At 36.9% G+C, this 27939-nt stretch overlaps 1 protein-coding gene and 1 non-coding gene across 10 annotated transcripts; both read right to left on the bottom strand.

Moving 5' to 3' along the window:
• Nucleotides 1-1366: 1366 nt before the first annotated feature.
• On the bottom strand, nt 1367-27936 carry LOC107781625 (conserved oligomeric Golgi complex subunit 3). 9 transcript variants are annotated; one of them, XR_012694833.1, is made up of 26 exons: nt 27724-27926; nt 27397-27521; nt 26440-26523; nt 26257-26364; nt 24549-24593; nt 24343-24417; nt 24127-24222; nt 23152-23229; nt 22209-22294; nt 21767-21833; nt 21540-21602; nt 21345-21446; nt 21112-21216; nt 15355-15447; nt 13911-13999; nt 11766-11985; nt 10213-10299; nt 9298-9414; nt 9181-9213; nt 8964-9050; nt 8827-8889; nt 6282-6398; nt 4253-4345; nt 2641-2756; nt 2327-2427; nt 1367-1719 (listed from the first exon to the last, which is right to left on the bottom strand). XR_012694833.1 is itself a non-coding variant. In XM_075221600.1 (26 exons), the coding sequence occupies exons 2-26, from the start codon at nt 27481-27483 to the stop codon at nt 1584-1586; spliced, it is 2355 nt and encodes a 784-aa protein (XP_075077701.1). In that variant the 5' UTR covers nt 27484-27521; nt 27724-27936; the 3' UTR covers nt 1367-1583. The 9 variants fall into 9 exon arrangements, 5 of the variants coding, with proteins under 5 accessions (XP_075077701.1, XP_075077704.1, XP_075077703.1 ...); XR_012694835.1 differs by having other exon boundaries at nt 26257-26358; nt 27724-27925; XR_012694836.1 differs by having other exon boundaries at nt 26257-26358; nt 27634-27863.
• On the bottom strand, nt 6039-6229 carry LOC142164532 (U2 spliceosomal RNA). Its single transcript, XR_012695293.1, has one exon. It is a non-coding gene; the product is annotated as a U2 spliceosomal RNA (small nuclear RNA).
• Nucleotides 27937-27939: the final 3 nt, after the last annotated feature.

A 27939-nucleotide genomic window follows, 5' to 3' on the forward strand; every position in this document is an offset into this window, starting at 1 on the left:
TAAGTATTCATTTACATAATCAAGAAGGAATTAATTTTATTTTTTCAAAAATTACCCTTATTTACATATTCCAATGTGTCAAGATAAGAATTAATTAAGGTTAATTTAGTAATATATCTTTTTTTCTCTAGGAGTTCGTATTTCTTTAATGGGTGTGCCAAAGGTAAAATGGTCATTTATTGTGGACCGAAGGAAGTATCATTTTAGTTGACATAAATTACACAATTGCATAAATATTGAAACGTAAGGGGGGTATATTTATATGAAGGTAAATGGCCTCTCAATTTTATTGAATGTTTATTTACATATTTGTACAAAAATATTTTTGAAGTAATGTATGGTTGAAGGGCAATAATGTCACTTAATTTTTTATGGATAAATTTGTAAATTAACTTTTAACATTGGGGCTTCCCACTTATAATATAGTATGATATGATAATATTTTTAAAGTAATGTGTGGTTGAAGAGCAATAATGTCACTTAGTTTTTATGGATAAATTTGTAAATTAACTTTTAACATTGGGGGCTTCCCACTAATAATATAGTATGATGATATGATGCATGCAACTTGTTAGTAGATTATGGTATACTTGGAGAGTGTCGGACTGATGTACAATCATCATGCATAGACATTTTAGACTCATGTATAATGCTATTTGAGAATTGATGTGAAATTGGGTCTTATCATGCCTAGACACTACATTCATGTGGAAGTATTCGGGTTAAAGCTATTTGGTGCAGATCTATTTTATATGTGTATTTGGAGCATTTGTATATGCTTTGACCTAGTTACTTAGAAAAGCATGTTTATTACCTTTTTCTTGATTGAGCACTTTATTATTGATATCCGTTGTTTCTTGGTTATTTTTTTGTTATTGTATATGCCTATGACTGCACAGGTTATATAAACTGAGTATCTTTTGACTAAGCCTCACAACTTATTTCGTTAGGATTAGTACTGTACCAACCGAGTACATGAGGTCGAATGTACTTATACTACACTTCTGCACATTCCATATAGATTTTGGAGTCGAACTGTTGGTAGAAAGCTAACATTGAAGATGTACCAACGTTCCAATTACAAGCTACCATTTTGTACAAGCTGATGTATTTTCTTTATTTCTATTTATGCATATTCCAAACAACTGATGTATTTTCTTCACACCAACGTTGTACTTCTTAATCTTAATGACTCATGAATTGTACTACCAGTTCTTGAGAATAGTTTGTATTAATCTCTGCGTTCTTATGTACTATATATTTGACAATCTTTAGTTCGAGCTGTGATTGGCTTACCTAGCAGGTTGGGTTAGATGCAATCACAACTTGGTGGCATTTGAATCGTGACAAACAGTGATGCAGGAAGTTCCGTCACAACCAGAGGGAAATTCTGATAATGACAAATCTCAAAGCCAGATTCGAAGTTGTTTCTCTATCAAGCTATAATCATCGTATAATCAATGAAAATGAATTGGACTAGCAGCATGCCAAAATCCAGAACCTCTACAATGAAGAAAGCCATGCTTTGGGAAGCTCATCAGGTACAAGTTTCATGACAATCACTAAATGATAAGTCTGTCTCACTATAGAAGCTTATCTAATTGAGCTTCCAAATCCTGTATCGAGACCATCTTGACAAGAAGGTCTTGTCTATCCTCTGGTGTATATTCTTTTTTCAGAAGGGATAGCACTTGAACGTGTGCTTCCAATATATTAGTCCTGCACATATATGAAAAAGGATTTAGGGGTTCAGAATCCTTTCAATGATACAAAGTACAAAATAAGAAACTGCATATTATTACATTTTTGCAATACAATGCATATGACCTTATTCTCTGAATTTAAATTAATGAGTGAGTTTGTTTTTATAATTCTGTAATAATTAGATAATTCTTGTAGAAAGCCATCATTTTCAGCTAAAGCTTCTGCGCACAGGCTGTACTTTTTTGTGACCATAAAATACATCTTGAAAAGGAAACCATAGACTGGAATTTCAACAAGTTGTCTCTCTTTAGGGAAGAAGTTTTCAGCAACAAGCTCATGCTGGGAATGAACATCAGAAAGGAGAATTGCTTTTATTCATGTCTGAAAGCATAAATTTATCAATCTGATTTTGCAAACTTAAACCCCACTCAGAGAACACATACACACACAAAGAGGGGACAGGATTGGAAGAAGAGAAAGAAAGTTCAACCCAATTGAAAAAGGGGAAGCAAAAAAGGAATACAGACGCTCTCAATTCGATTTCCACTGAAAGTGTCAAGATTTACAAGTTTAGCGAATTAAACAAGTTTTGTAATAGATGTAACTGCACAAGAGATCTTACTTAATGGGTTTGAAAAGTATAGCACGTGTCGATGAATTCTGCAGATAGAGCTTCATTTTGGCCAATATCCTAGGCAAATCTTCATTTATTGCGGTGCCGACCTGTGTCAAATAAATTGATCAGCATGTTTATTGAAAAAGAGGGGAAATCTGATTGAATAACAAAAATCAACAGGCATGATGTTTGCTGATTAAAAAAAGACAGTAGGAAGTTGATTTGTTTGGTTATGTTGGTTGATTCAGGCACTTGTGTAAGACAGTGTTAAGGACTTTTCTTTAATTCAACAAAAGATAAGGCAAAGTCTATCTGTTTACCTTCTGAAGAAGCTCAGCGATCTTTTCTGGCGAAGCAAAAGCATGATCCTTGAGTGGCTTTGCAATCCCAGACACCGGTTTTTGATTTTGACTACCAGATAATGCAACTTTAACAGCTGTAACCTTAAGACATTTCATACCGAATAGTTAAAATCTTAAGATGATTCATAAGGAAATGAACAATATCTTTGCAACCAGAAAAAGGGAAATGAACAAATCTGCTAGGTCGTAAAAATATCAGATTTCGACTCTAACCACTTAGGTTCACAACCGGTTCAAACCTCTGACAATGGGTCCTACTACTATTTCCGATCCTACCCATTTTTAGAAAGACCCAATCAAGCAAGTTTTCAAGAATTTCTTCAATGTGCTCATCTGACCGTATGAAATGAGCTCAAGCATCTTAGGTTTTAGAGAAAAGTACTAGGAACTCCTCACTACACATTTTATAACACATTCATCATGTTTGTAGGGTTAGAAGTTCAATTCAAGCTAGCACTTTGAAAAAATTCAACAAGATTCGAAGGCTTTCATCTTTTGATGCAATTCTTCCCATTTACAAGCAGTTCTTAAAATTCTCCAGATAATCATAAATCTTCTTTTCTTTCTGGAGAAAACGAGATGTAATCACAAACAACACTTATTCAAAGTAATCAAATTTTCACTAGTTTGATAGTTTCCAAATAAATTTTGCTCATAGGCAGTTAGGGCATTCAGAGATTCCCTTTACGTTTCGAAAATATACATAACTTACTGGCCAAACTTTGCCATAGTGGTTGATGGAGTTTTCTCCATACCATTAGGTCAAGAGTTCAAGGCTGGTACGTAGCAAACAAAAAAAGAAAAAAAAATATACATAACTTCTAATACATTTTATTTCTGTGTGCATAATATCGGCATGAAATGAGTTTAAATGGAATAACATACTCAGTGGGGATTCACATAGCCGACCCCAACTTGTTTGGGACTAAGGCATAGTAGTTGTTGTTGCAGTTAGGGCATGCAATTGGGACTGATATTAGTAAAATTACACTTTTCTCCTCTGTATTAGCTATTAGGAAGGTAAGAAGAACATGGGGAGAGACAGTCCATCCACGACACATAATCTTTCTAAGTTTGACACCTCTGTCCTACCCCCAGCAGCCTGGAGGCAGTTAACTGGACAAAGTGTTGCGTTTTCTTATAAAACAGCCTACAAAGCTACAACTGTTTTAAATGGAAGTTGTAAAACAAAAAAGAGACAAGTAATACCTCTCAAACTCTAGTTTCAAAGGTATTGACAGCCGGTAAGTTACTATATCAAAATTAATCACAAAAAGATGCAGGTACATAAATTAGATAGAAATGCATGAAAGAAGTTAAAAGTATACAAGGAGGAGGCAGCTTCTGAGCACTTGAAAGTTAATGAGAACTCGATTAAATATCTATAACTAGTGCAATGATTACATTTACAATGAAAGAGATACGTGGGAAGGAGAAAATGTTCTTTTATCTGGAGAAGAAAATGTACTCTGCCAGAAATCATTAATTATTGAAAGAGCAAAGTTGAAAATGTTGAGAGACTGCTCTGTAAATAAAGAAAAAAAAGACGAAAATGGAAAACATAACTAACCTTTGTCACGAAAGAAAGCAATGGTTCCACGACCAACTTAGTCACTGACATGATGAACTCCTCACATGTAGCTTTCAGGCTTTTCTCCAGTTCCTGTATTTAAAGAAATTTTTTTTACCATAAATTAAACGGAAAAGGGTCAAATATATTACTATTGAAAAAGGTTTTAAAATAACCCCCGTAATACTATTTGGCCATCTCAGCCCCTACCGTTATACTATCACTCAAATACACCTCTCAATTGGACAGATTGCCACATGTAATCACAAAATTAAAATGACTCATCCCTTTTTTTACCCGCTTCATTTAACCTCTATCCATAACCCGACCCACAACACTTTGAAAGCTGTTAAAAGCTCAAGCAAGAACATCTATCTTTAATGAGATCAACCAATCATGCAGAAACTGGCATACTTCCAGAATACTTGTTTCCACTAAGATTCAATATGCTTAAATTGGTCAAACCCATTAATTCCTCAGGCAAGCTTCCACAGAGACCATTTCCTCCAAAGTTCAAATTTTCAAGATTAGTCAAATTTCTAAACTAGAAGGACTGGAGACAAAATCTTAAAGCTTCTAAGTTCACCTAAAAATATAGGAATATCCCCGTTATTCGATTCCCTTCAAGATCAAGAACCTTCAAGTTACTGCACTTCGTAATCTCAAACGGAAGTGCACCTCCAAATAAACTATTCTCCATTCTCATTTTCTCCAATCTCCACAAATTCCCAATAGCACTTGGGACTTCATCAGTGAACAAATTCCACGACAAATCCAAGGACGTTAACGCCGAATTATTCATCAAAATCAAAGTAAATTCACCTTTCATTTGATTATGTTGAAGATCCAAAATTTGCAAGGAACTAAAACAATTTGACTCCTCTTTTTTAACAATATTAGTGAACTCATTAAACCCAACTGAACAATCCTAAGAGGAGTATAAATTAAAATATTGCAGAACAATGAAGCTGGCAGCATGTACTATTAAGATTATTTGAACTCTTGTGTTATTAGGATACTGGATCCAGCCGGCCAAAGTTTGGTGAATGCTGAAGGGTTTGCAAGGATTCGATTTCCCGAGAGGCGGATTTGTAATCAGTAGCTTTCTTGTAAGGAGATGGTGACGGAGTCGGAACGGCTGTGAACTTTGTAGACGTCGGAATATCCACCGATGCCGATTCGATTGAGGATTTGGTATTTTGTTGTGATTTCTTTTCGGGTATGGATGCTCTAGCTCTTTGATGATGGTCCAAAGTTTTTGTTTTTTGTTTGTTTCTCTTTTTCTTTAATGAAGAATAATGAAGCTGGTAAAAGGGGGCGACTTTGGGTCATGGGCAGAGGTTAAATGAAGCGGGTAAAAAAAAGGGGATGGGTCATTTTAATTTTGTGATGACACGTGGCAGTCCGTTCAATTGAGGGGTATATTTGAGTGATAGTATAACGGTAGGGGCTGAGATGACCAAATAGTATAACGGAGGGTATTTTTAAACCTTTTTCGATAGTACAGGGATATATTTGACCCTTTTCCGTAAATTAAACTTCCACAAAATTTGTATTCATCATTTATATAGCCATTTATTCGACCCTGCCCCAACTTTTTCCACGGATGAGGGTTGATAATGTCATATCTTTCCATGTAATTGTTGAAACCATTGTTTCAGAGGAAAGAAAGAGGGCTAGAGAAGGTGATAGTGATTGTTTATACAGAAGAGTCAAACTAAATGCATGAAGATTAATCCTTCTTAATGAGATGAGAGGGACAAATAACTACAATCCATATCCATCGATACTAAAAGTCACTCTTGTTTTTGCAGAACCAAAACAACACTTGTGTGACCCGATAGCAAGCTACCGTAGTGGACTCTCCCCCTTAAAAAATTGAGCTACATCATGTGAACTGATGGCCCACATATCAGATATTAAACTGATAAGAACAGATACTACACTTGATCTTAGCCAAAAGGCCAAGAAAGGTATATACTAAAAGTCACTCAAGTGAAAACTGCTGAAAACTAACTGGAGCAGATACCTTCTTGGCATCAATTTGACTTTCCAAAACTCGTGGAGATAAATTTCTAGCTAATGAAGTTGATCTTGACCAGTCAAAGATTGACGCCTGACCCCTTAGAATCCGCCTGAGATGCTCCTGGAAAATTATAACAAATATACAAGAAAGTTTCAGAATCTAACAGTCAGTCAAACATTAATCTAAAGCTAACAGATTGGTGCACATGTAGCATGAGAATTGAAGGCTTAAACTGATGGTCCATTCTACTGCAGAATAGAAGACGGTGAATGGCTTTGAAAGGAAATTAGACAATCTTATTTTCTTTGATACCGAGAAATCCCCGAGGGTCAGTGACGTAGGGTTTGAAGCTCGGAGGATAATGGGCCTGCCCTCTATCCTTCTCTACTTAAATATCAGGCTTTTGTTTGCGGCAAGGTTTGAACCTGCGATGTGCGCCTAACCCATATCACGCGTTGTGCTTCTCCACTAGACCAAAGCCCCCGGGGCAAGGGATAAGACAATCTTTGCTTCTGTTAGGCTACAATGACCCATTCTCGGACATACTGGGATACCTTAACATGGACTCATGGAAGCCCTTGATGAGTTTCACAATAACGGGGGTTATGAAAGAGCATTCCCTCTGCTTCAATCTTCAAATTTGTTCATACAGGAAGTTCAATGAGTTCAAGACCATTTTCTTCTTGCAAAATTTATACACTTGAATTCCTGCTACTTTCACATTATTCTTTTGCAAAGAATTGTGGCAGAGATCATTCAGCATCTTGGGTGCAGCAGTTGTCCCGCATTCTAAGCTTGTCCTTTGCATCAACTTATGGGTTTTGGTATATTCTAGCAAGAGAATACTTTGTGGAGACTATTAATATTCGGGAATTTTGTGATGCATTTGGCTTGAAAGAAATACGAGAATATTATTGGACAATAATATGTCTCCATCTTATGTATAGGACAGAACAACTCTTTTGGCACACCAGAGCAAGATCTTAGATCTTTACTCAAGCTAGAGTCATTTGGACTGTAGAGATTCTTTTTTTCAACTACCAGATCTTCAGGGAAATTGAAGGCACCTCTGTTTGGGACTGGCCTTATCCTACTACCATTTTATCTTCCCTAAATGTTGTACCTGATAGGAAGGTATTGGACAAGAATATGTCTCCATCTTATGTATAGGACCAAACAACTCTTTTGGCACACCAGAGCAAGATCTTAGATCTTTACTCAAGCTAGAGTCATTTGGACTGTAGAGATTATTTTTTTCAACTACCAGATCTTCAGGAAAATTGAAGGCACCTCTGTTTGGGACTGGCCTTATCCTACTACCATTTTATCTTTCCCTAAATGTGGTACCTGATAGGAAGGTATTGGACAAGAATATGTCTCCATCTTATGTATAGGACAGAACAACTCTTTTGGCACACCAGAGCAAGATCTTAGATCTTTACTCAAGCTAGAGTCATTTGGACTGTAGAGATTCTTTTTTCAACTACCAGATCTTCAGGGAAATTGAAGGCACCTCTGTTTGGGACTGGCTTTATCCTACTACCATTTTATCTTCCCTAAACGTGGTACCTGATAGGAAGGTATAGAGGTCGAGGATTAGGGTAGTAGAGTAGGTAGTCTAGAGTGTTCAGTAGTATTTGGCACACAGTCTCACTTTCTGTTGGTAGTAGGTTTTTATGACTAATCGTTGTTTTCTTTCATTGTTGATCACATTACTATCTTGTTAGTTTTATTCTGCTTTTATATGGCTTTTTGGTACTGTCCCTTGTCTATATTTTCATTAATGTGGTGCTTATGTTTTCCTGAGCCGAGGGTCTATTGGAAACAGCCTCTCTATCCTCACAAGGTAGGGGTAAGGTCTGCGTACACACTACCCTCCCCAAACCCCACAATGTGGGATAATACTGGGTATGTTGTTGTATATGTGGTACCTGAGAACTATTCATCTACAGCTCTGACATGGTATACATAGAAGTATACCACCGTCTTCCCATGATCCTAGATAGGATCAGAATCTTATACATGGGATAGTTTGTCACTAGAGCATTTGTGCCATCTGACTCAGCCAAAATTTGTGAAGGAAGCAATTTGTAAGTTTGACTCTAAATTAACTAAAATTTTGATCTGAAAAGAATTATGCTTCAAGTTTACTGACAATCAAGGGAAAAATTAACTCTAGTACACAAATGTGTCTGATGCAGCATTTGTCCACGAGCAGTGTCACCCAGAGTTGCCAAAAGAATTAAATCAGGGAAGTAGTGAAGAAAATAATGATAGGTTCAAACTTGAAAAAGGAGATCAAACGCGTTAGTGTAATTCACTGAAGTCAACTTTGCATTTCTTCTTAATTCCATAAGAGATGACTTCAGTCTAATATTGCATAGTGGAACGAGCAAACTCTACCTTATAACAAAATAAAACAATTTAATAGCATTGTCTCTCTCATTCAAGATAATGTAATTATCAAAGGAAAATACATTTGCAGCAGAGAAGTGATGGAACCTGAAGAAATGAATACCAACATAAATAGTAGATTCTCAATACGCACCAGTAAATGCGAAAAATCAAGCTCCTTGTGTGTGACTGAAAATTCTATGTCAAATGGGGCAATCTGGAAAGCATCTAAAGTTAGAAACCTGCAGTTATGCCAAGGAACTAGGAATTTCAAAAGCAAGTAAGAGAAACCTGCTCTCTTAGGATGAGTAGGTGCTTTATCAGGAAAAGTTGTGCATCCATCGATGACGATCTTTTGCCAATAAGTTTGCTAGCTTTCTGAAGGAATTTAAAAGTTTAGCAATAACCAACAGCATATTGACAAAAAATGACGAATACAGAATTACAAATTACAAAAGCATAATCAGCGGAACAGTCAAACACATGAACTTCAATAAAAGAAACTTACTTGGATGGATAAAGAGCAGAACTCTACAGCTTCCTGAGAAAGAAAAATAGGAATTAAGGATCCAGAAACATCTAGCTATAATTCGAAGGGGCAGTGGTAGCAAAAGTAACCGCTTACCTGGGCTAATCCAGTAAAAACAGCTGATTCTAGAGAACAGTACAGTTTTGATAGACATGAGATGGTTTTCTCCAATGGTGGATACCAGGTTCCGGACACATCTGGGTTTTGTTCAGTCTGCACCAAATTTAAAATAAGGAAAAGCAGAGAATATGGTGCAAAATAGCAAAAAAGTAAGGAGACACAGAATATAGTGCAAAATCGCAGAAAAGCATGTTTAACAGCAAAGAGGCAGCGAAAGAATATCTGCAAAAAACACTTTTTACATAAATCAACATACTTTCTTCTAAAACGTTTTTTTATATTTATATACGCCAAGAAGTTGATAGAAAAAATAGTTTAGTACATGCATGTATGAGGACTCCCAAGATTCAAGCCTCCTCATATAAAGTAGCAACTCAAAATCAAGAAAAAAAAAATCCTGTTCTCATCACATCAAGATGCATAGCTACAATCATAGTTGAAATGCCCAGATCTTTGAGAAGGTTCTTAACCCTCAAGCTATTCAAAATTACCAACAAAAAGCTCTATACTAAAATCCTAAACTCTCATCTTAAAATAAAGAAAACAAATAATAAAGAAAATAATCTTAAATTACAAATTCCATGAGACCTCTTATTTTCAATTTTCACACCTTGAAACTTCAATATATTTTGCTTCGCTGTGCAGTAAACGTCATAAAACTAGAATCACAGGTCAAGAACGGTTACCTCAGTCTTAAGCAAAGAACCGTAATAGGAAAATATATCAAACTACAACCTCCAAAAAAGAATGCAAACTTCTCCACCAAAAAATTACAAAGAAAAAAGGGATAAAGATAAAAATAAAAGCCATCCTAGCTCGTACTTCCTTTAAAGATATAGGTTACAGAAGTCAACTGAATATCCGTCACAGGACAAAGTGCTTGGCACTTACAGATGGTGAATTTAGTTCTGCTGACACAGATTGCTCCAACTTTTTAGGGTAATCCAAATCCTCGTCTGAAGGAAGGTAGTTGGCAATCTGAAAACAAAGCGGGGAAAGAAGGCATGATCACATTATTTGCAGACCAGTAGTTGCTTGTGAAAAAGTTCAAGCATATAGAAAGCAAACATAAATATGCACTTCTTAGTCCAGTTATCCCAGCTTATATGGCCTAATCTCCTTCTCTTATCAATCCCTACTTATGATATTCCCCTAATAAAAAATGTTTTCCATCTCCAATCAAATCTATTGAAACTCATATCACAACAACAGTACGAACTAGTTGGCGACAGCTGTTAACCATGTTTCCCGTTTGAACTCATCTCAAGCTAACGTTATAAAACATTTGAAACTCATACCACTTTGCATTATTTAATTCAAAAAAATGACGCACAGAGTAGAAATGAAAGTATGGCAGGAAGGAGAAAAGATTAGACTGGGAACCGAATAAACTCCGAACAAATATCAAATACGACAGTAGCAAAAATAAGGAAAGCACGCAAATTTTCGTCATAATGATGGATAGGGCTCGTTTTCCACAAATTTGTAATGAGTGAGTAATGACAAAGAGTTGCAAGGCCTTTCGCTGGGATGATCTCCTTTCTTTGGGATTTTGGGTTGCATATTTCACTGTACACGGAATGTTTTGTGTCTTTGTACCGAGGTCGCACGACCTTGGTGTCTATTTATAAAGGCAGAATACATTGATGGTTCCCTAAACCTAAAGTTGCCCATTATTTTCACTTAGCTACCTCAACCGAGACTTGTACCTATTAGATACTCTCACTTCACTCATTATGTGGCACGTGAGAAGCTCAAAATCCCATTTTTCTTTTAATTTTATTTGTTAAAACTACTTTTACAGAACCACAATATACAATCCTACCACCACTGCTCCAGCACTGTCGCCCCTACAAAAATCCTGCCACCATTTTTGTTTAATCTTCCTCCTCCTTCGATTTTGTACTGCTCCCAGATTGAGATTTTCAGTAATTACAAACTAATTTTCAGGAAGAGCAAGATAAAAAATGATATAGAAACAGACCGAATTAGTGACCTAGAAACATGAATCTACGCAAATCAAGAAAATCCCTCATTTTCACTTATGGTCAATTTGTTCCAAGGTACTATTTATCACATCGATGGAAAATAGTGCAGTTAAGAGAGCAATAAATTGAAAAAGTAAACTATTGGACAACAGTATATACCATGAGATACAACTGGTTATGTTTGAGTATGAATGAATATTCCACTTTTAACCAAAATATATGCACCACGAAAAAACGGGCAAATTTATCCAGTAACTTATTTTGCCACTATCCATCTATCAATGAGGGTGCTGATTAAGTGGAGAAATCGAGGGAAAAGAACAAGAAAGAGATTAAAGCAAGTGGCAAAATTATAACAGCAAAGTTTAGCATAATATGATCCCATATCCAAGTAACACAAATAAGCTGCCATACAGTATTTAAATACAATGCCCAAGCAATACTTTGGATAGTTACCTCATCACGGATATAGGTGCGAGCACGAAAAGTTAATCGTTCATGGACATCTGCTAGAATCCTGTCCAGAGTTGGACGCAGCCCAGCCAATGATTCACCCCGTCTGCTCAGTTGTTCTCCGAGAACTTCAACTTTAAGGATATCAACCAGTTCACAAAGAACATCCAGGTTTGTTTCGTGAATAAGTTTAGGGCGCAATGTATCATAAAGGAAAGTGCACCTGCAGTAATAGGACCCAAAGGTTCACATCGGAGGTAACACATAAAGCTCAAGTTTAATGATAAAAAAAATAAAGCTCAAGTATTAGCAGCTTCAGTGGCATATAAATAATATAACTAGAAATCCTCGGGTCAATACTTCATTAAACTGTTGTAACTGGACCAACCAAGAGATGGGTCAGGCTCAGGAGCACGTAAATTTAGATGCTATGCATAGAAGATTCATATCATGAGACTTGGGGACAATATCCTGACACTTGCATTCTCAAACATTTTCAAAATTTCATGCCAAAAGGAAATGACAGTCCAGCAAGTCCAGATGATACAAAATGGAGAAGTTTTTTTGGGATTTGAGTTTGACAAGGAACTTTCAGGACTGGGAAGTGGCAGAATTCCAAAACCTAGTTGAGTTGCTTCACACACAAGGAACACCACAAGCTAACCACGACGTATAGAAGTGGGGGGCAGAAAATAACGGGGTATTTTCTGTTAAATCATTTTATCAGAAGCTTCTGGTTAGGGAGGAGGTTGAATTTCCACATAGAACTCCATCCCTAAGGTTCCAAGAAAGATGTGCTTCTTCACTAGGTTAAACATAAATATAGCTTGAGAATGCACGAGGCAGAGATACCTGATTGTGTATCTCTTGTTAATAGAAGGGAGCAAAGAAAAAAGTAAAGTTAGCAAGTGCAACCCAATAACATGTTCCACTACTTTTTTTTATATTAAGGTGAATAACATGTTCCACTACTTAAACTTACCAAGATTTAAAATGATAAATCTGACATTAGATGAATTATCAATAACGGTAACTCTTTGCCATTGATATTATCTAATTAACTTATCCAGAAAGACTAAAAAAATGATGAAGATTAAATCTAGGTCTAATTTCAATGGATAAAAAAGAGCACAGCTTTGTTTCTCTCTGCCCACACAATCAGGAAGGATGTAAAAACAAGTTAATGTAAAAATATCCAGAGAAAGAAAAAGGAAATTGATGAACCAAAAGAAAGGTGCAGGTTTAAGGGATATCCCATATCCACCCACGGGGAGTGATTTTAAATCTCAGTAAAGAGGTAATTCACATGTAGTAATTGATAGAATTTGGTTTCCTTACCCACCTACATGATTTTAATTTTCCAGGTACAGGAAACTACTTCCCCACCTAACCGAAAAATTCCCGAAGGCCAGCTAGCATACAGTTCGAAACTCGGTGGATAATGTCAGGCCCCTCTACCTTTTCTCCACTTAAATAAATGCCTTCACACCTTTTGAGTTAAGCCTTATATATGAAGGACCTGGTTTTCCTTTGGAGTAACTATAACTTTCACAAGTGACCTCCACATATGTATCACGAAGATTTAAGGACACAAAAACGCAGTTGAAGCAACCTACAAATCTAAACCAGATGAGAAATCTGTCGCAGCTCTTTCTAAGGAATAGATAAGCGTAGTTTCCATGGGAAGGCTTCAAGTTCCTAACTAGGAACTAATCTTGTGCTTGCGGTAAGATCTAAAGTGAAGATCACTAAGCTATTGGGCAGCCTCATAGTTAACACTGATTTTCATTACCGCACAAATAATGTGTCTGGAAACATTTACACCCACTTGATACCAAGAAGGTATGCCCTGTATGCATTGATAGCAACTCTGGCCTAGGTAGGTCTTAGAACAGCACAAGCTACCAAAATGACAAAGCCTTACAGGCGTAAACATTTTGCAATGTTGGCTCTCTTGCTTATAAGCACATGACAGCAATAAAGATGGTCCAACCTCCCTCCCCCCTTCCCCTGCCCACCACAAACAAGACGAGGAAAAAGAGGGAAAAAGAAAAAGCAAATCAGAAAAGAAGCTGGAAAGGAATGAGTAAGCAGCACAAACAGGTCCAAACGCAGAAAGAAACCCACAAGAGAACTTAGGCAACTCACAGAGGATCTACAAGAGGAGTCAAACTTGAAATGTCCTCTGAAGAAGATGGGAAGAAGTGATTGAAGAGTTGATGCTCTAGCTGACACACCTGCATTAAGATATCAAAGATAAAGTATGGAGACTTGTTCATCTCACTTTTACACTAATATTAAATGTCCATGTTAGAATTATAGAGACATGTATGTGTGTGTGTGTGTGTGTGTTTGGCCTTTTTAGTGCTAGCTGAACGTGAAGTAATGGCTTTTGTGCAACGTCGAAAGGGTTCTGATGTAGTGAGATCGTTTGGGTTGTTAGAACCTCTAGCAGATGGTTCGAAATTGATTCTAAAATAACCCATTTCACCAAGTAGTGCTAATTTCTCCCGTACTTGATCGATCGAACTACGATGATTGGAATGAAGACAGACAGACTTCCGTGCGAAAGACAGAACAGACAAAACTTAATATATATATATATATATATATATATATATATATATATCAATTTTAGCCCTAATAAGCTTCAGCAAGACCATTTCTAGAATCAACTTCTGAAAATAACTTTGGGAATAGTGATTTGATTCACCAGAAAACATATAAAAGTTCTGATCCTTCCTCAAAGAACCCAAAGTTGCTATACTCTTAGCATCATTCATACTAAATCAAATTAGAGGAAATATTCATCTACATTAAGATGAGCTAAACTTTTAAAAGAAAAGGTAATTTGTGGCTCTCTAATTTAGAACTAATTACTTTGAATTCATTCTGTCAAATAAAAAGAAAAATGAATTTGGATTGCACATATGACTATCAAGACTAGCAGGTCAAATTTCAACTGTGTCCTTTTCTATAAAAAAATAAATAAATATATATATATATATATATATATATATATATATATATATATATATATATATATCATTTTTTTACTAATAAGCTTCAGCAAGACCATTTCTAGAATCAACTTCTGAAAATAACTTTGGGAATAGTGATTTGATTCACCAGAAAACATATAAAAGTTCTGATCCTTCCTCAAAGAACCCAAAGTTGCTATACTCTTAGCATCATTCATACTAAATCCAATTAGAGGACATTCATCTACATTAAGATGAGCTAAACTTTTAAAAGAAAAGGTAATTTGTGGCTCTCTAATTTAGAACTAATTACTTTGAATTCATCCTGTCAAATAAAAAGAAAAATGAATTTGGATTGCACATATGACTATCAAGACTAGCAGGTCAAATTTCAACTGTGTCCTTTTCTACTACTTCTTCTGATCACCCCACCCCACCCCCCCCCCCAAAAAAAAAAAAAACACCATCACCATAAAAAGAACAAATCATCGAAGGATGTCCCAGAATCTCCTTTTCGCTTTTCCTACTAGATGAAAGTAAGGCAAAAATTATCATACCATTCTCCAGTGCAAAATGTTTTTAAGAACAGTACTGATGTAATTCGAATGTACCTGCATTAAATACGCACATCCCGATCTACTCAAAGACGGCAATGCTTCTTTCCTGGAAAATTCAGAGATCCGCTGTTGCACTATACCTCTTATCTGGGTTAAATGAAACAGAATGAGTACTAAAATGAGAGAAGGAAAAAATAAAAAAAATAATTGTGAGAATGCACGGGAGAAAAATCTTATTGCTTACTTAAAGAGTTGTACAATCCTATTTATATACAGTGATTACATAATAATAAGTATCTACTTCCCGATGCGGGACACTATACATGACTAACTACTTAACACTCCCCCTCAAGCCGGTGCATATAAATCATATGTACCGAGCTTGTTATAGATGTAACTAATACGAGAACCAGTAAGAGACTTAGTGAAAATATCTGCTAGCTGATCATTCGACTTTACAAACTTTGTAACAATATCTCCTGAGAGTATCTTTTCTCTGACAAAGTGACAGCCGATTTCAATGTGTTTAGTCCTCTCATGGAATACCGGATTTGACGCAATATAAAGAGCAGCTTGATTATCACACACCAGTTCCATCTTGTTGATTTCTCCGAACTTCAATTCCTTGAGCAATTGCTTGACCCAAACTAGCTCACACGTTGCCATAACCCGATCTTCGGCTTCAACACTAGATGGAACAACTACATTCTGTTTCTTGCTCTTCCAAGAGACCAAATTACCTCCTACTAGAACACAATACGTCTATCAGAAGGTGATCCTGCCCAATCAGCATCTGTGTACCCAACAACCTGCTCGTGGCCTCGATCCTCAAATAGTAACCCTTTGCCTGGAGCTGACTTTATATACCGAAGAATGCGAACAACTGCATCCCAGTGACTATCACGGGGAGAATCCATAAACTGACTTACAACACTCACCGGAAAAGAAATGCCAGGTCTAGTCACTGTGAGGTAATTCAATTTGTCAACCAACCTCCTATATCTCGTAGGATCTCTAAGAGGCTCCCCCTGTCCAGGTAGAAGCTTAGCATTCGGATCCATAGGAGTGTCAACAGGTCTGCAGCCCATCATTCCAGTCTCCTCAAGAATGTCTAAGGCATACTTCCGCTGTGAAATAACAATACCTGAGCTAGAGTGAGCGACCTCAATACCTAGAAAATACTTCAATCTGCCTAGATCCTAAGTCTGAAAGTGTTGAAAGAGATGTTGCTTCATATTAGTAATACCATCTTGATCATTGCCAGTAATAACAATATTATCAACATAAACCACCCGATAAATACAAAGATTAGGAGCAGAATGCCGATAAAACACAGAGTGATCAGCTTCACTACGAGTCATGCCGAACTCCTGAATAACTGTGCTGAACTTACCAAACCAGGCTTGAGGGGACTGTTTCAAACCATATAGTGACCTGCGCAATCGGCATACAAGACCACTAGACTCCCTCTGAGCAACAAAACCAGGTGGTTGCTCCATATAAACTTCTTCCTCAAGATAACCGTGGAGAAAAGCATTCTTAATGTCTAACTGATAAAGAGGCCAATGACGTACAGCAACCATGGACAAAACGAGACGAACAAATGCTACTTTAGCCACGGGAGAGAAAGTGTCGCTATAATCAAGTCCAAATATCTGAGTGTATCCTTTTGCAACAAGATGAGCCTTAAGCCGATCAACCTGGCCATCTGGGCCGACTTTGACCGCATAAACCCAACGATAACCAACAATAGACTTACCTGAAGGAAGAGGAACAAGCTCCAAAATGCCACTCGCATGTAAAGCAGACATCTCCTCAATCATAGCATGTCGCCATCCTGGATGAGATAGTGCCTCTCCTATAGACTTAGGGATAGAAACAGTAGACAAAGATGATATAAAAGGATAATGAAGTGATGACAGACAATGATAACTTAAACCGGCATAATGGGGATTAGGATTAAGTGTGGATCGTACACCTTTGCGGAGTACAATTGGTTGACTAAGAGGAGACAAGTCCGCAGTAGGTGCAGAATCTGATGCAGGACGTGAATCGCCTAGGCCTGATGCTGGACGTGGACGACGATGATAAGTCAGAGCTGCAGAAGGTTGAACTGGACTAGGTGGTGGAACTGGAGCTATAGGTGATGGAACTGGAGCTACAGGTGGTGGAACTGGAGCTACCGGTGGTGGAGCTGCAACTGGAGCTGTAGGTGGTGAAGCTGCAACCGGAGCTGCACGTGGTGGAGCTGGAGTTGTAGAGGAAGATGAATGGGGGATAGTGACTGAATCTCCAAAAGATGAAACTGGTAGCACCTCAGAAATATCTAAGTGATTACCTGGACCTGTGAAGTATGATTTGGTTTCAAAGAAGGTAACATCAGCGGACATAAGATACCGCTGAAGGTCAGGAGAATAGCATCGATACCCTTTTTGCGTTCTCGAGTAACCCAGAAATACGCACTTAAGAGCACGAGGAGCTAACTTATATTTTCCTGGAGTAAGGTTATGAACAAAACACGTTTTTCCAAAGATACGGGGTGGAAGAGAGAACAAAGGTAATTGGGGAAACAAGACAGAGAATGGAACTTGATTCTTGATAGCCGAAGATGGCATACGATTAATAAGATAGCAAGATGTAAGAACTGCATCCCCCACAAACGCATCGGAACATGAGATTGTATAAGCAAGGTACGAGCAGTTTCAATAAGATGTCTATTCTTTCTTTCAGCTGCCCCATTTTATTGAGATGTGTACGAACAAGATGTTTGATGAATAATCCCATGAGAGTTCATAAACTGCTGAAATAGGGAAGACAAATACTCTAGGGCATTATCACTACGAAATGTGCGGATAGAAACCCCGAATTGATTTTGAATTTCAGCGTGGAAGGTCTGGAAAATAGAAAACAACTTAGACCGATTTTTCATCAAAAATATCTAAGTGCACCTGGAATAATCATCAATGAAACTGACAAAGTAGCGGAATCCCAAGGTAGAACTGACCCGACTAGGACCCCAAACGTCTGAATAGACCAAAGTGAAAGGTGACTCTGCTCGATTATCAAGACGCCGAGGTAAATGGGAGCGGGTACGCTTACCGAGCTGACATGACTCACACTCTAGAGTGGACAAGTGAGATAAACCAGGTACCATTTTCTGAAGCTTTGACAAACCGGGATGTCCCAACCGTTTATGTAATAAATCTGGTGAATCAGTAACAAGACAAGTTATTGAAGGAAGACAAGATGTGAGTTCATGTGATTTTGCAAGGATAAGGTAATAAAGTCCATCTGATTCACGCACGGTACCAATGATCCGCCTCGTACTGCGTTCCTATATAAAAACAAGGTCATCAAGAAATAAAACAGCGTATTTAAGTGATTTGGCTAAGTGACTAACGGCTATGAGATTAAAAGTGCTATTGGGAACATAAAGAACTGAATCTAAGGGTAAGGAAGGAAGTGGGCTTGCTTGACCTATTGCAGTTGCCATGGTTTGAGACCCATTGGCCATTGTGACTGTTGGAAGAGATTGAGAATACGAAATAAAAGAGATTTGTTACCAGAAATATGATCAAATGCACCTGAATCAATGACCCAAGACTCGGAGGTTGAAGATTGGGAGACACAAGTCACGCTACTATCTGTTTGAACAACGGAAGTTATCCCTGAAGATGTCTGTTTACATGCATTGTACTGAAGGAACTCAATATAATCCGATAGAGAAACCATCCAACCATTCATACTATTGGATCCCATTTCGCTACAATTTATTTCTCAAAATCTTGACTAAAAGTAGTAGGGTTAACTTGAAATAGTGAAAATCAGTAACTCCGGCGGGAAAACTGAAGAAATAGCTGGGAAAACACTGTTCACAGCAAAAAACAGAACACGATTTTATGCCGGAAACAATGTTCACGCCGGGAAACACTGTAGCTCGCCTTAAAATTCCAAAGTTGTCAGAATTCGGAATTGCTGTGCGAGTGACCTTTCCTGAAGAAAGTTCGTCGGAAAATGGCTGGAAGGGGTCTCGCGCACCCGGGCGTGCACAGATCTCGCCGGAAAATCTTGACTCTGCCCGGCGCGTGAGGGCGCGTGGCAATGAGTTTTCCGATGGGTTTTCTGGGATTTGGTCGCGGGGCTACGTCGGACCTTGTGGTGGTGTTGGTTTGTTCACAACACTGATAAATAGTGACTTTGACGAGACACTTAGGTCACCGGAAAATTGCACGGTGACTGAGTTCTTTCTTCCCGAATGTTGCTGGAGTGACGCATAGCGATTTTTTTTCTCATCGAAGCTCTGATACCATGTGAAAATGCACGGGAGAGATAATATTATTGCTTAATTAAAGTGTTGTACAACCCTATTTATATACAGTGATTACATAATAATAAGGTATCTACTTCCCGATATGGGACACTATACATGACTAACTACTTAACAACATCCACTAAAAGGTCATATATATATATATATATATATATATATATATATATATATATATATATATATATATATATATACATATACTAGTTACAATTAGCCCGGGCAGCCAACAACCATAGTGAAAGGCAAAATTTTCATGTGGCACCCAATTTTGCGTCATCCGTTGAATTTATATCCACTTTTTAGAAAAAGTTTAACTGATACTCAATTTTTAGATAACTTCAGATACATACACTTTTCTCTTTTTCTATAATTTTGTTTTCTTCTTTTTAGATGCAAAAATGGGTTTGTTAAAATTATTGTTGTTTCGATAATTTGATGATCGAGATTTGTTATTTAAGATATTTGAAAGATATGTTTCAAATTTGAGCTCATTTAAAGGAAAAACAAGTTTATGTTTCAGAATTTAAGATTCGAAATCTGAAGTTGCATTCAATAGAGTGAACTACTTAAGATTCGAATTTTTGAAGTTGCATTTGAAAGATAAAAGAACTTCAGATTTGATTTCTGAAGTAGCATTAAAGAGATTGAACTACTTCAAATCCGGGCGGATAATTGATTCAAACTTCAAATAATATTTATTCATATTTTCAAATATTGCATATATGGAATTCTCATTAATTAGTGATCATTCTCTATGCTTAGCTTTACGAATGACAACTCTCTATAATATAATCAAACCTTATCATAAACTCATAAATGTTGCTAATATTTAGTTTGTATTTTCGTCTCATTTTATTTAACTTAAATATATATTAGAAGGTAAAATAATTTTGGCCTAATACATACTTTGCCCCCTTAACTTGTATGCAAATTCCTTTGACACACTGCAATTTTACGTGTAATATTCTCACCAATCCCTTTTCAATCAAATTAATTTTATTCATAAGGTAGTTTCTATGCAATTCAAAAAAGAGTAGTTTTTGTTTTATATTTTTTATAGATGAACTTCTCAATTATTGAAGAATTACTTTTCATAAAATAAATTGGTATACGTTTATATTATGCTAAATAATTAAAACTAAGTTTAATATAAATATACACATAATTACACGTGCTCTGCTGTTAATATACCGACTCAGCAGAAGAGGCAAAGCCTGCAACTTTTAGAGCTATTTTTTCCCTATATAAGTGGCCCTTTAAATTGCCTGAGAAGTTGCCTTTATTTACCAAATTCTCTTATCGCATTCATCGTAATAATATAGAAAAACAGTGGCAAATATATAAAAGCCTAAGCAGGTATGTTGATGACACCGACTCCTGATGGAGCTCAACTTCCGCTTCAATAATAAGAGAAATATATATATAATTTCTGATACGTAAGAAAAGAGTAGCTATAAAACTAAAAGGTGCTTATGACTCACCAATGAAAGGCGCTGTTCACAGTAGAGTTTGTGGCATTCTTCAAGAAGTTGAATATATTCTTTTCTAGGCGTTCTGCTTTCAATTTCCTCCAAGATAGGCTTGAGCTGCAGATAACTAAGATCATTTGGTTCATGGATTACACAGCAAAGCTAGTTGTTGTGATACTCACCCTCATACAGCCCATTAATAGACTTTCTATAAACTAAAAAGAAAGGAGAAGTTCCAAGGTTACCTCATTTGCTGCAGCCTTGAAGCGTACATAAATTATAGATGCCTCTATACCCTCGGCCAAAGATGTTTTGCTACCACCACTGCTTCGTATTGCAGCCTGAACCTAATCAAACGGAAATATCTCGGGAAAATCAACCATTCATCTGCAAGTCAAAGATCGTTCTGCATATAAAAATGAAACATAAAGCAGATTTACCTGAGAAGAAGTGCTTCTAAGTACTGAGAGAACATGAGAGCGAATCATTCCCAGAGCTCGAGACTGGTTACAAGAGCAAAACGGAGAAACAGACACAGAGAAAGAGAAAGCGCAATGGGGTTAGAATTCTTATATCCCAGAATTTCATAAACCATGCTCATTCTATAAAGAAATATATTTTCATATTTGGAAGATTACAAATTTTTTATGTCAATGCTTTTAAGTACCTGAAGTTGTCGAAACTTGACCAAATAAATGCTGCACTCCGCATATTGTGGGTTACTCTCAACATATCTTCAGTCACGTACAAAAGAAACACAAAGGTTATTTGTGCTCTTATGCAAAGATTTACCCCAGCTTAATTTAACTGGACTTAATCTTGGCAAAAGAATCTATATTGCTCGGACGCTCCGAAAATGTCGCTGGGTGCGTGTCTGATTCTCCAAAAGCAGTGTATTTTAGGAGAATCCGACACGGGTACGGCAATAATTTGGAGAGTCCGCGCAACATAGAAAAGAATTTACTGTCCTAGAAGAAACCTCTGAACCCTTTACTTGTTCACATGATAAACATCACAAATAACCAAGAAAAGTATGGATTATATATCATCACTGGTTTTGTAGAATTCATAGATCTCAATGCGGTAATATGAGATGCAATGTCACTTACGAGATACACTCATCAAGTCTCTTAAGCAATGGAAGAAAATTTGTACTCCCAACGCTCATACTAGGAGAATAAAAAGTGGCTGCAACCTGCAAACAGGTGTACAAGACAACCATGAGGAGTTAACGCAAAAAACAAGGGTAACAGAAAACTGCATATGTGACATTTAAAAGAGTTCAAGAAGAAGAACAAGAAGAGCAAGATTGAGCACAAGATAAATCAAGCTGATAGAATGCTCCAATAGGATGTAATTCAACAAAAAAGCATTAGAAAACTTTTAGGCTAATGGTCGTGATTAAATCGAGAATATCGAAAGGTGAAAAAGCCATTCCATATTTTTTTGTTAAAAAGCTATTCCATTTCTGAAGGGCATTAAAAATAAGGAACTCTCAATCTCAATATCACAAGCGAAAAGTTTTTCCTTTAGAAACAACCAAACACATAAATGGGAGAGAAAAGAGCTGTTAAAGGCTTTCAGTAAAATAGAACAAGAGCCAAGATTAAAAAACCACCTTAAATAAATAACTTGCTAAGTAAGAAATATCAGAATAATCCCAAAGCACTGGAATGATACAGCCAAGATAGACTAGCTTTGGATGAATCATTTATAACATGAGGAAGAAAACCATCCAGAATCAAAGCTCAAGTTACAAAGACTGAAGCACTTTGGTGAGTGGCTGTGGAACAAAATCTAATTGAAAAAAAACATGAATTTCTTTAGGGAGAAAGCTCTGCTTTTCCATAGTTCAAGTCAGTTTGGTATATTAACTCACTAATGTATCAAAGCATAAAAATACAGATAGCATGAATTCTCTGCACTCAGAATAAAGCTGACGCAGACCATACCCAATTCAGCATAGGCATAGCTAGACCACTGTGGATACCAGTGCAAAAAGCACTGGATATCAATGAAATATTTTCAATATAAATGGCAGTCGGACCTTACATTCTCCAATTCATCGAAGTAATTGAGCTTATTGTGAAGTGATTCTGCAAACTCAATTAATTTCTGCTTCTCCAAAAGCTGCAAAAGAAACAAGAAATTGCACAAGCAAGAGTATTCAATGTTTGCTTCCTGTGTTAATTATTACCTTTTTACCTCTACACCACATGTCCTTAATATTAGACACTGACAGGGAGACTTCCTAATTTAAAATGCAAACCAATGGACATCGCAAATACACAATATTGACATGAATTACAACTAGACAATGCTATATACCAAACAGCAACTTGAGCTAGAAAAAACAAGAAATGCATTTACTTGGTGCTAGGTGGCGATTGAAGATATTTGGCAACTATTAAAAACATCAGGCTATAATCCATCAAAAGAGTAGATTGGAGGTAAGCACTGTTATCAAAGGCGAAAAGTGCAAAAACAATCTAAGGTCTATTGGGGCTTAAAGTGCAAATAAAACGCGGGCTTTAATGAAAAAAGGCGCAAATGGAGAAAAACTGCAAATATGCATGTATAGTCCAAGACTAATATCTATAAGAATGAATACCAAATATATGGACAAAGAAATTGAAGAAAATTTACAATAAAGTGAAATATCAACTGTTTAGTGTCGCCTGAAGGATTACGCTCGTTGACAAGGAAAAGTTTGCCTTAGAGCCTTGAGAACAATACTGAAGCGCCCGCTAAGCGAGGTGAAGCGCTCAACATGTTTTGAGCCTCGCTTCAGGGCTTAAGCGCGTTTTAAGCGCGCCTTTGATAACACTAGAGGTAAGGACTTTCAGCATCATAGACTGATGCAAACCGATCTCTTTTACAATGAACTCCATCACTTACAAGCGCATCCTCTTACCGTGCAATTAATAATTGTTCCTACGTTCTACAAAATGTTGAAAAGAGTAATACAGTAAAGTACAATCTATTGCTAAGATAACCACACAGGCTAAGAGAAATGGGTTGACCCACCAGTCTATCACACGCATCATGAAGAGTTCTAGTCTTTGTTGCCACTGCTTGATGCTGCAGCTGCAGCTCATTGAATAAGTCAAGTGTTTCATCCACCTGCAAGAGAGCCATTATTAAGGGCAAGTGCATGTCGAAAACAAGCATAGAATAGATGAACGGCATCAACAGAAAGGTCTAAGAGAAGAGTATAAGAGCATTCTTTTCTTCTCAGAATACCTGGTGAAGTATACTATTGCAGGTCAGAATCTGCTCTGTTAAGGTGTTGACATAATGCTGATATTTTTCTTCCGTCTACATAGAAAGAAAACATATATAATTTTATCATTAGTAAGTGTAAAAGAGGAAGCTTATGTAATTTTGGGCACGCATCAACAAGTAGTTTTTGGAAGATGTGGAAGAGATATAACAAGCTAAAGACTAACCTCTGACTTCATGGCTGCTTCAAGATCCGCAAACCATTTATAGAACTGATCAACAAAACAGCACATCGGGGGAAAAAGATAAGATATCAAGTTGAAGTAGCAATACAGAACAGGATTACCAAGGATGCTATTTCCATCATCATTTACAAAGCTAAACTAAGCATATTCATCATTAAAGCTTATACATTAATGCAACATAAAGTTGCCACTGAGACAAATTTGGAAACTAAAGCTCCTTATAAAGTGGCTTGCTTCAGCTAGACAGTGACATATGAGCAATACTAACACAGCAAATTCTTCAACAGAGAGGCCGAAATATACACAGAAAGTACTACAAGTATGAAATGGAGGCTGAGGATGTTAATTACTTCTTACTACACTGCCCATAGTCACACAGTAGCGCAGTTTTAACATTTTTGACGCAAAGCGGACGATACCAAGATCCATGGAGAATTTTAATTCTGCTGAACAGGAAAAGGCGCGGGAAAAAGAAAAAGCCACATAAGGGAAACGAGACTTTCCTCATATGACTAGCTGGGCTTTACAATAAAGAGAAGAAAATGTGGGCGGCATGGGATGTGGCTCCATAAGTTTTCATGTGGTTCTTTGGAAGGAGAGAAGTAGGAGGGCTTTTGAAAGGGGTGGAAAATGATTTTGTACACTAGAGAAATAGCCTCTTATTTAGTTAATTGTATGTATATATAATTAGAAACAGCCTCTCTACCTTCACAAGGTAGGGGTAAGGTCTGCGTACACATGAACCTTACACTGGGTTTGTTCTTGTTGTTGTATGTATATATAATTGGATGTCCTCGATACAGAATTTTTTATTTTTTATTTTGAAAAGGTAATTAAATTTATTAACAATGGAAAAATCTCCTCAACAAAAGATAGAGAACCTACAAAATAAAAGGAAAAAGGGAAAGAACTTCTAGGGCTATCTCTATCATTTCATATGCATGCAAATTAAGAGCCGAAAACCTACTCTGTTGCATGGAAAGGTGAAGGCGAACACTAAAGTTCAAATATGGAGAGTTCTAAAAACAAATTCCTTTTTGCATGTCTTTCTGATATATAGATATAAATACTGCTCCACTCAGGCAGGCAGGGTCAAGGCCATAAATAGACACATGGTCATCTCAGACCAATATCTGAATACATCACTTGCAATCAAGGCATTTCTAACCCAGAAGACATTGAGTACCAGTGTCAATTCTCACTAAATGTAAGTTTCCGTTATTTTTTGCTTGGCATAAGGTATTTCCTCTCCAGTTAATTACAATCATCAGGACAAAATGAGAGGCATATTCTTTAAGAAAGCCAAAAAATGGAGCTATTTAGCAAGCAATTATTATGCATTCTGTTCCAACTCATTGGTTTAGCAGTTATGTTTGACTGATATGTTGCCAAGCACAAGACACTACAGCTTCTAGTCTTACACAAAGATCAACTCTATATTTTAGCACTTGTTGCTCTAAACACACATACAGATAGCTTATCATGGTTACAAGATGTGATAGTTCTGATTCCTTTCCAATATTTAGCTGATCGTGCACCCTTTTTTATATGGGAAAAATCATTCACAATCCCTTATTTAAAATATGGAATATTAAGATCTACAACCTGGAAAAAGCAGAGTCAAGAAATAATGGACGGGCCAACTAAACATTGTGAAAGTTTTTTGCTCTTTTGTTTTTTTGTAACTGACCTGATTTGTATTCACTAGGACTGCTTCAATGGCCCCTGAATCTTCCAGAGAACTGAGCTTTGGTGAGACAGCGAGATTATTATCCTGTCCAGAAACTTGATCCTGGGACTAGAAATAAAAATATCAGGTAACTGAATTTGAGATAGATGATACTTTCAAATCAACCAAGAAGGAAAAATTCACCAAATTGGGCGGGAAAGGTCTCTCGGCAACTGCATGGGAAAGTGCTTGTATGGCTGCTTGTTGTTGCTCTGTTAATGGAGCATTCTGTAAGAAGAAAATTAGCTAGAGTCGTTGAAGATATAACATCAAGAGAGCCACTAATGCTGGATTAGTTAACAAAAAGCAAAAAAAATCAGTAGACAAACACACACATGTAGCATATACAAACATTAAAAAAAAGTCAGTACAAACAATGTATATTGACATGGTGAGGGCCACAAACTCAAATGAATAATCAAATCCAAGATGGAGGTGATTACTAAAATTGTAATTTTCCATCAGAATTCCAAGAGTAAGCTAAAAATAAAAGAGTCACCAGATAAGGAAACAGCTAGTTGGCCAGTGGTAATACGGGAAAAAAAGATAAACAGTGCAACATTGGAATGAGAACAAACATGAAAACATAGTTAAGTCGCAGAGGATCCAGGATTTGAACATTATGGGTTCGAGTTCAGAATTTTAGCACAACCCATTTGAGTTATTGGGTTCGAAATCCATTTTTTATACTAATTTAGTGGATCTTTTAGCACATTTACAGGGTCTGAACAAAAGCTATTGGGTTTGTACGAACTCATATCTAATGCACTAGGTCCATCCCTTTTCAAATAAGAGGACTTTATTTACACAAGGATTTGCTGGAAGGTATTTTCTAAAGCTGTAACGAATCCAACAAGTCCAGTAATACATCAATGTCAGTGACAATCAGCATTATCCTAAACAGCACGTTACTATTCTTCTCTTATTTCGGGAGTGAGAAGATTGAAATGCGGTCTTCAAATTTGTCATACGGTCACAGATCTATGAGAGAGCTGAAAATTTGGTAAAGCATTCACACAGATCTGGAGCATTGATTGATGTTCCAGATAATTAGACCTAAAATATAAGTATTGTACAAAATGGGAAAGAGAGGGGGGGAACCTGCTCCCAAGTAGAAGCGAAATTGTAGCCTTTGGAAATAGCTTCCGACTTAGGAACACCGCCACCGGGTCTTGCCGCCGTCGCCATGGGTTTATCGACACGAGTGATTTTTCTGTACTTCACAACTGTTTAAAGCGAAGGAGAATTGAAGAAAAATAGGGATTAGAGAAAAGCCAATCAAATTAAACCGATCAAACTAACAATGCAAGCTCTCTAAGAAATATCCAATGCACACACCAGCGGTCCAGCACTAGCCGAAAAACCCGCCTTCAATTGTTGCTACCATTTTCAATAACAATCAAGAAAACATATGATTATGGTGGTTACCATAGGGAATCAGTGGAACCAACTTCGAGTTCTCAACGTACTTGTCGAAGTTGAAGACTTTGTGAGCTGGGAGATCTGGGATATGATCGTCTTCACTCTTCCATATGGCTGCACCTCCAAAAACTTCCCATAGGAAGATTAATTATTCTAATTTCTAATCGTCCTAAGATTTTTTTTTTTTACTAGTAGTAATCCTTTACACAGGTTTTCTTTAAC

The sequence above is a fragment of the Nicotiana tabacum genome, chromosome 9 (genome assembly GCF_000715075.1).
Source record: "Nicotiana tabacum cultivar K326 chromosome 9, ASM71507v2, whole genome shotgun sequence".
In the NCBI taxonomy this organism is placed as follows: domain Eukaryota; kingdom Viridiplantae; phylum Streptophyta; class Magnoliopsida; order Solanales; family Solanaceae; genus Nicotiana; species Nicotiana tabacum.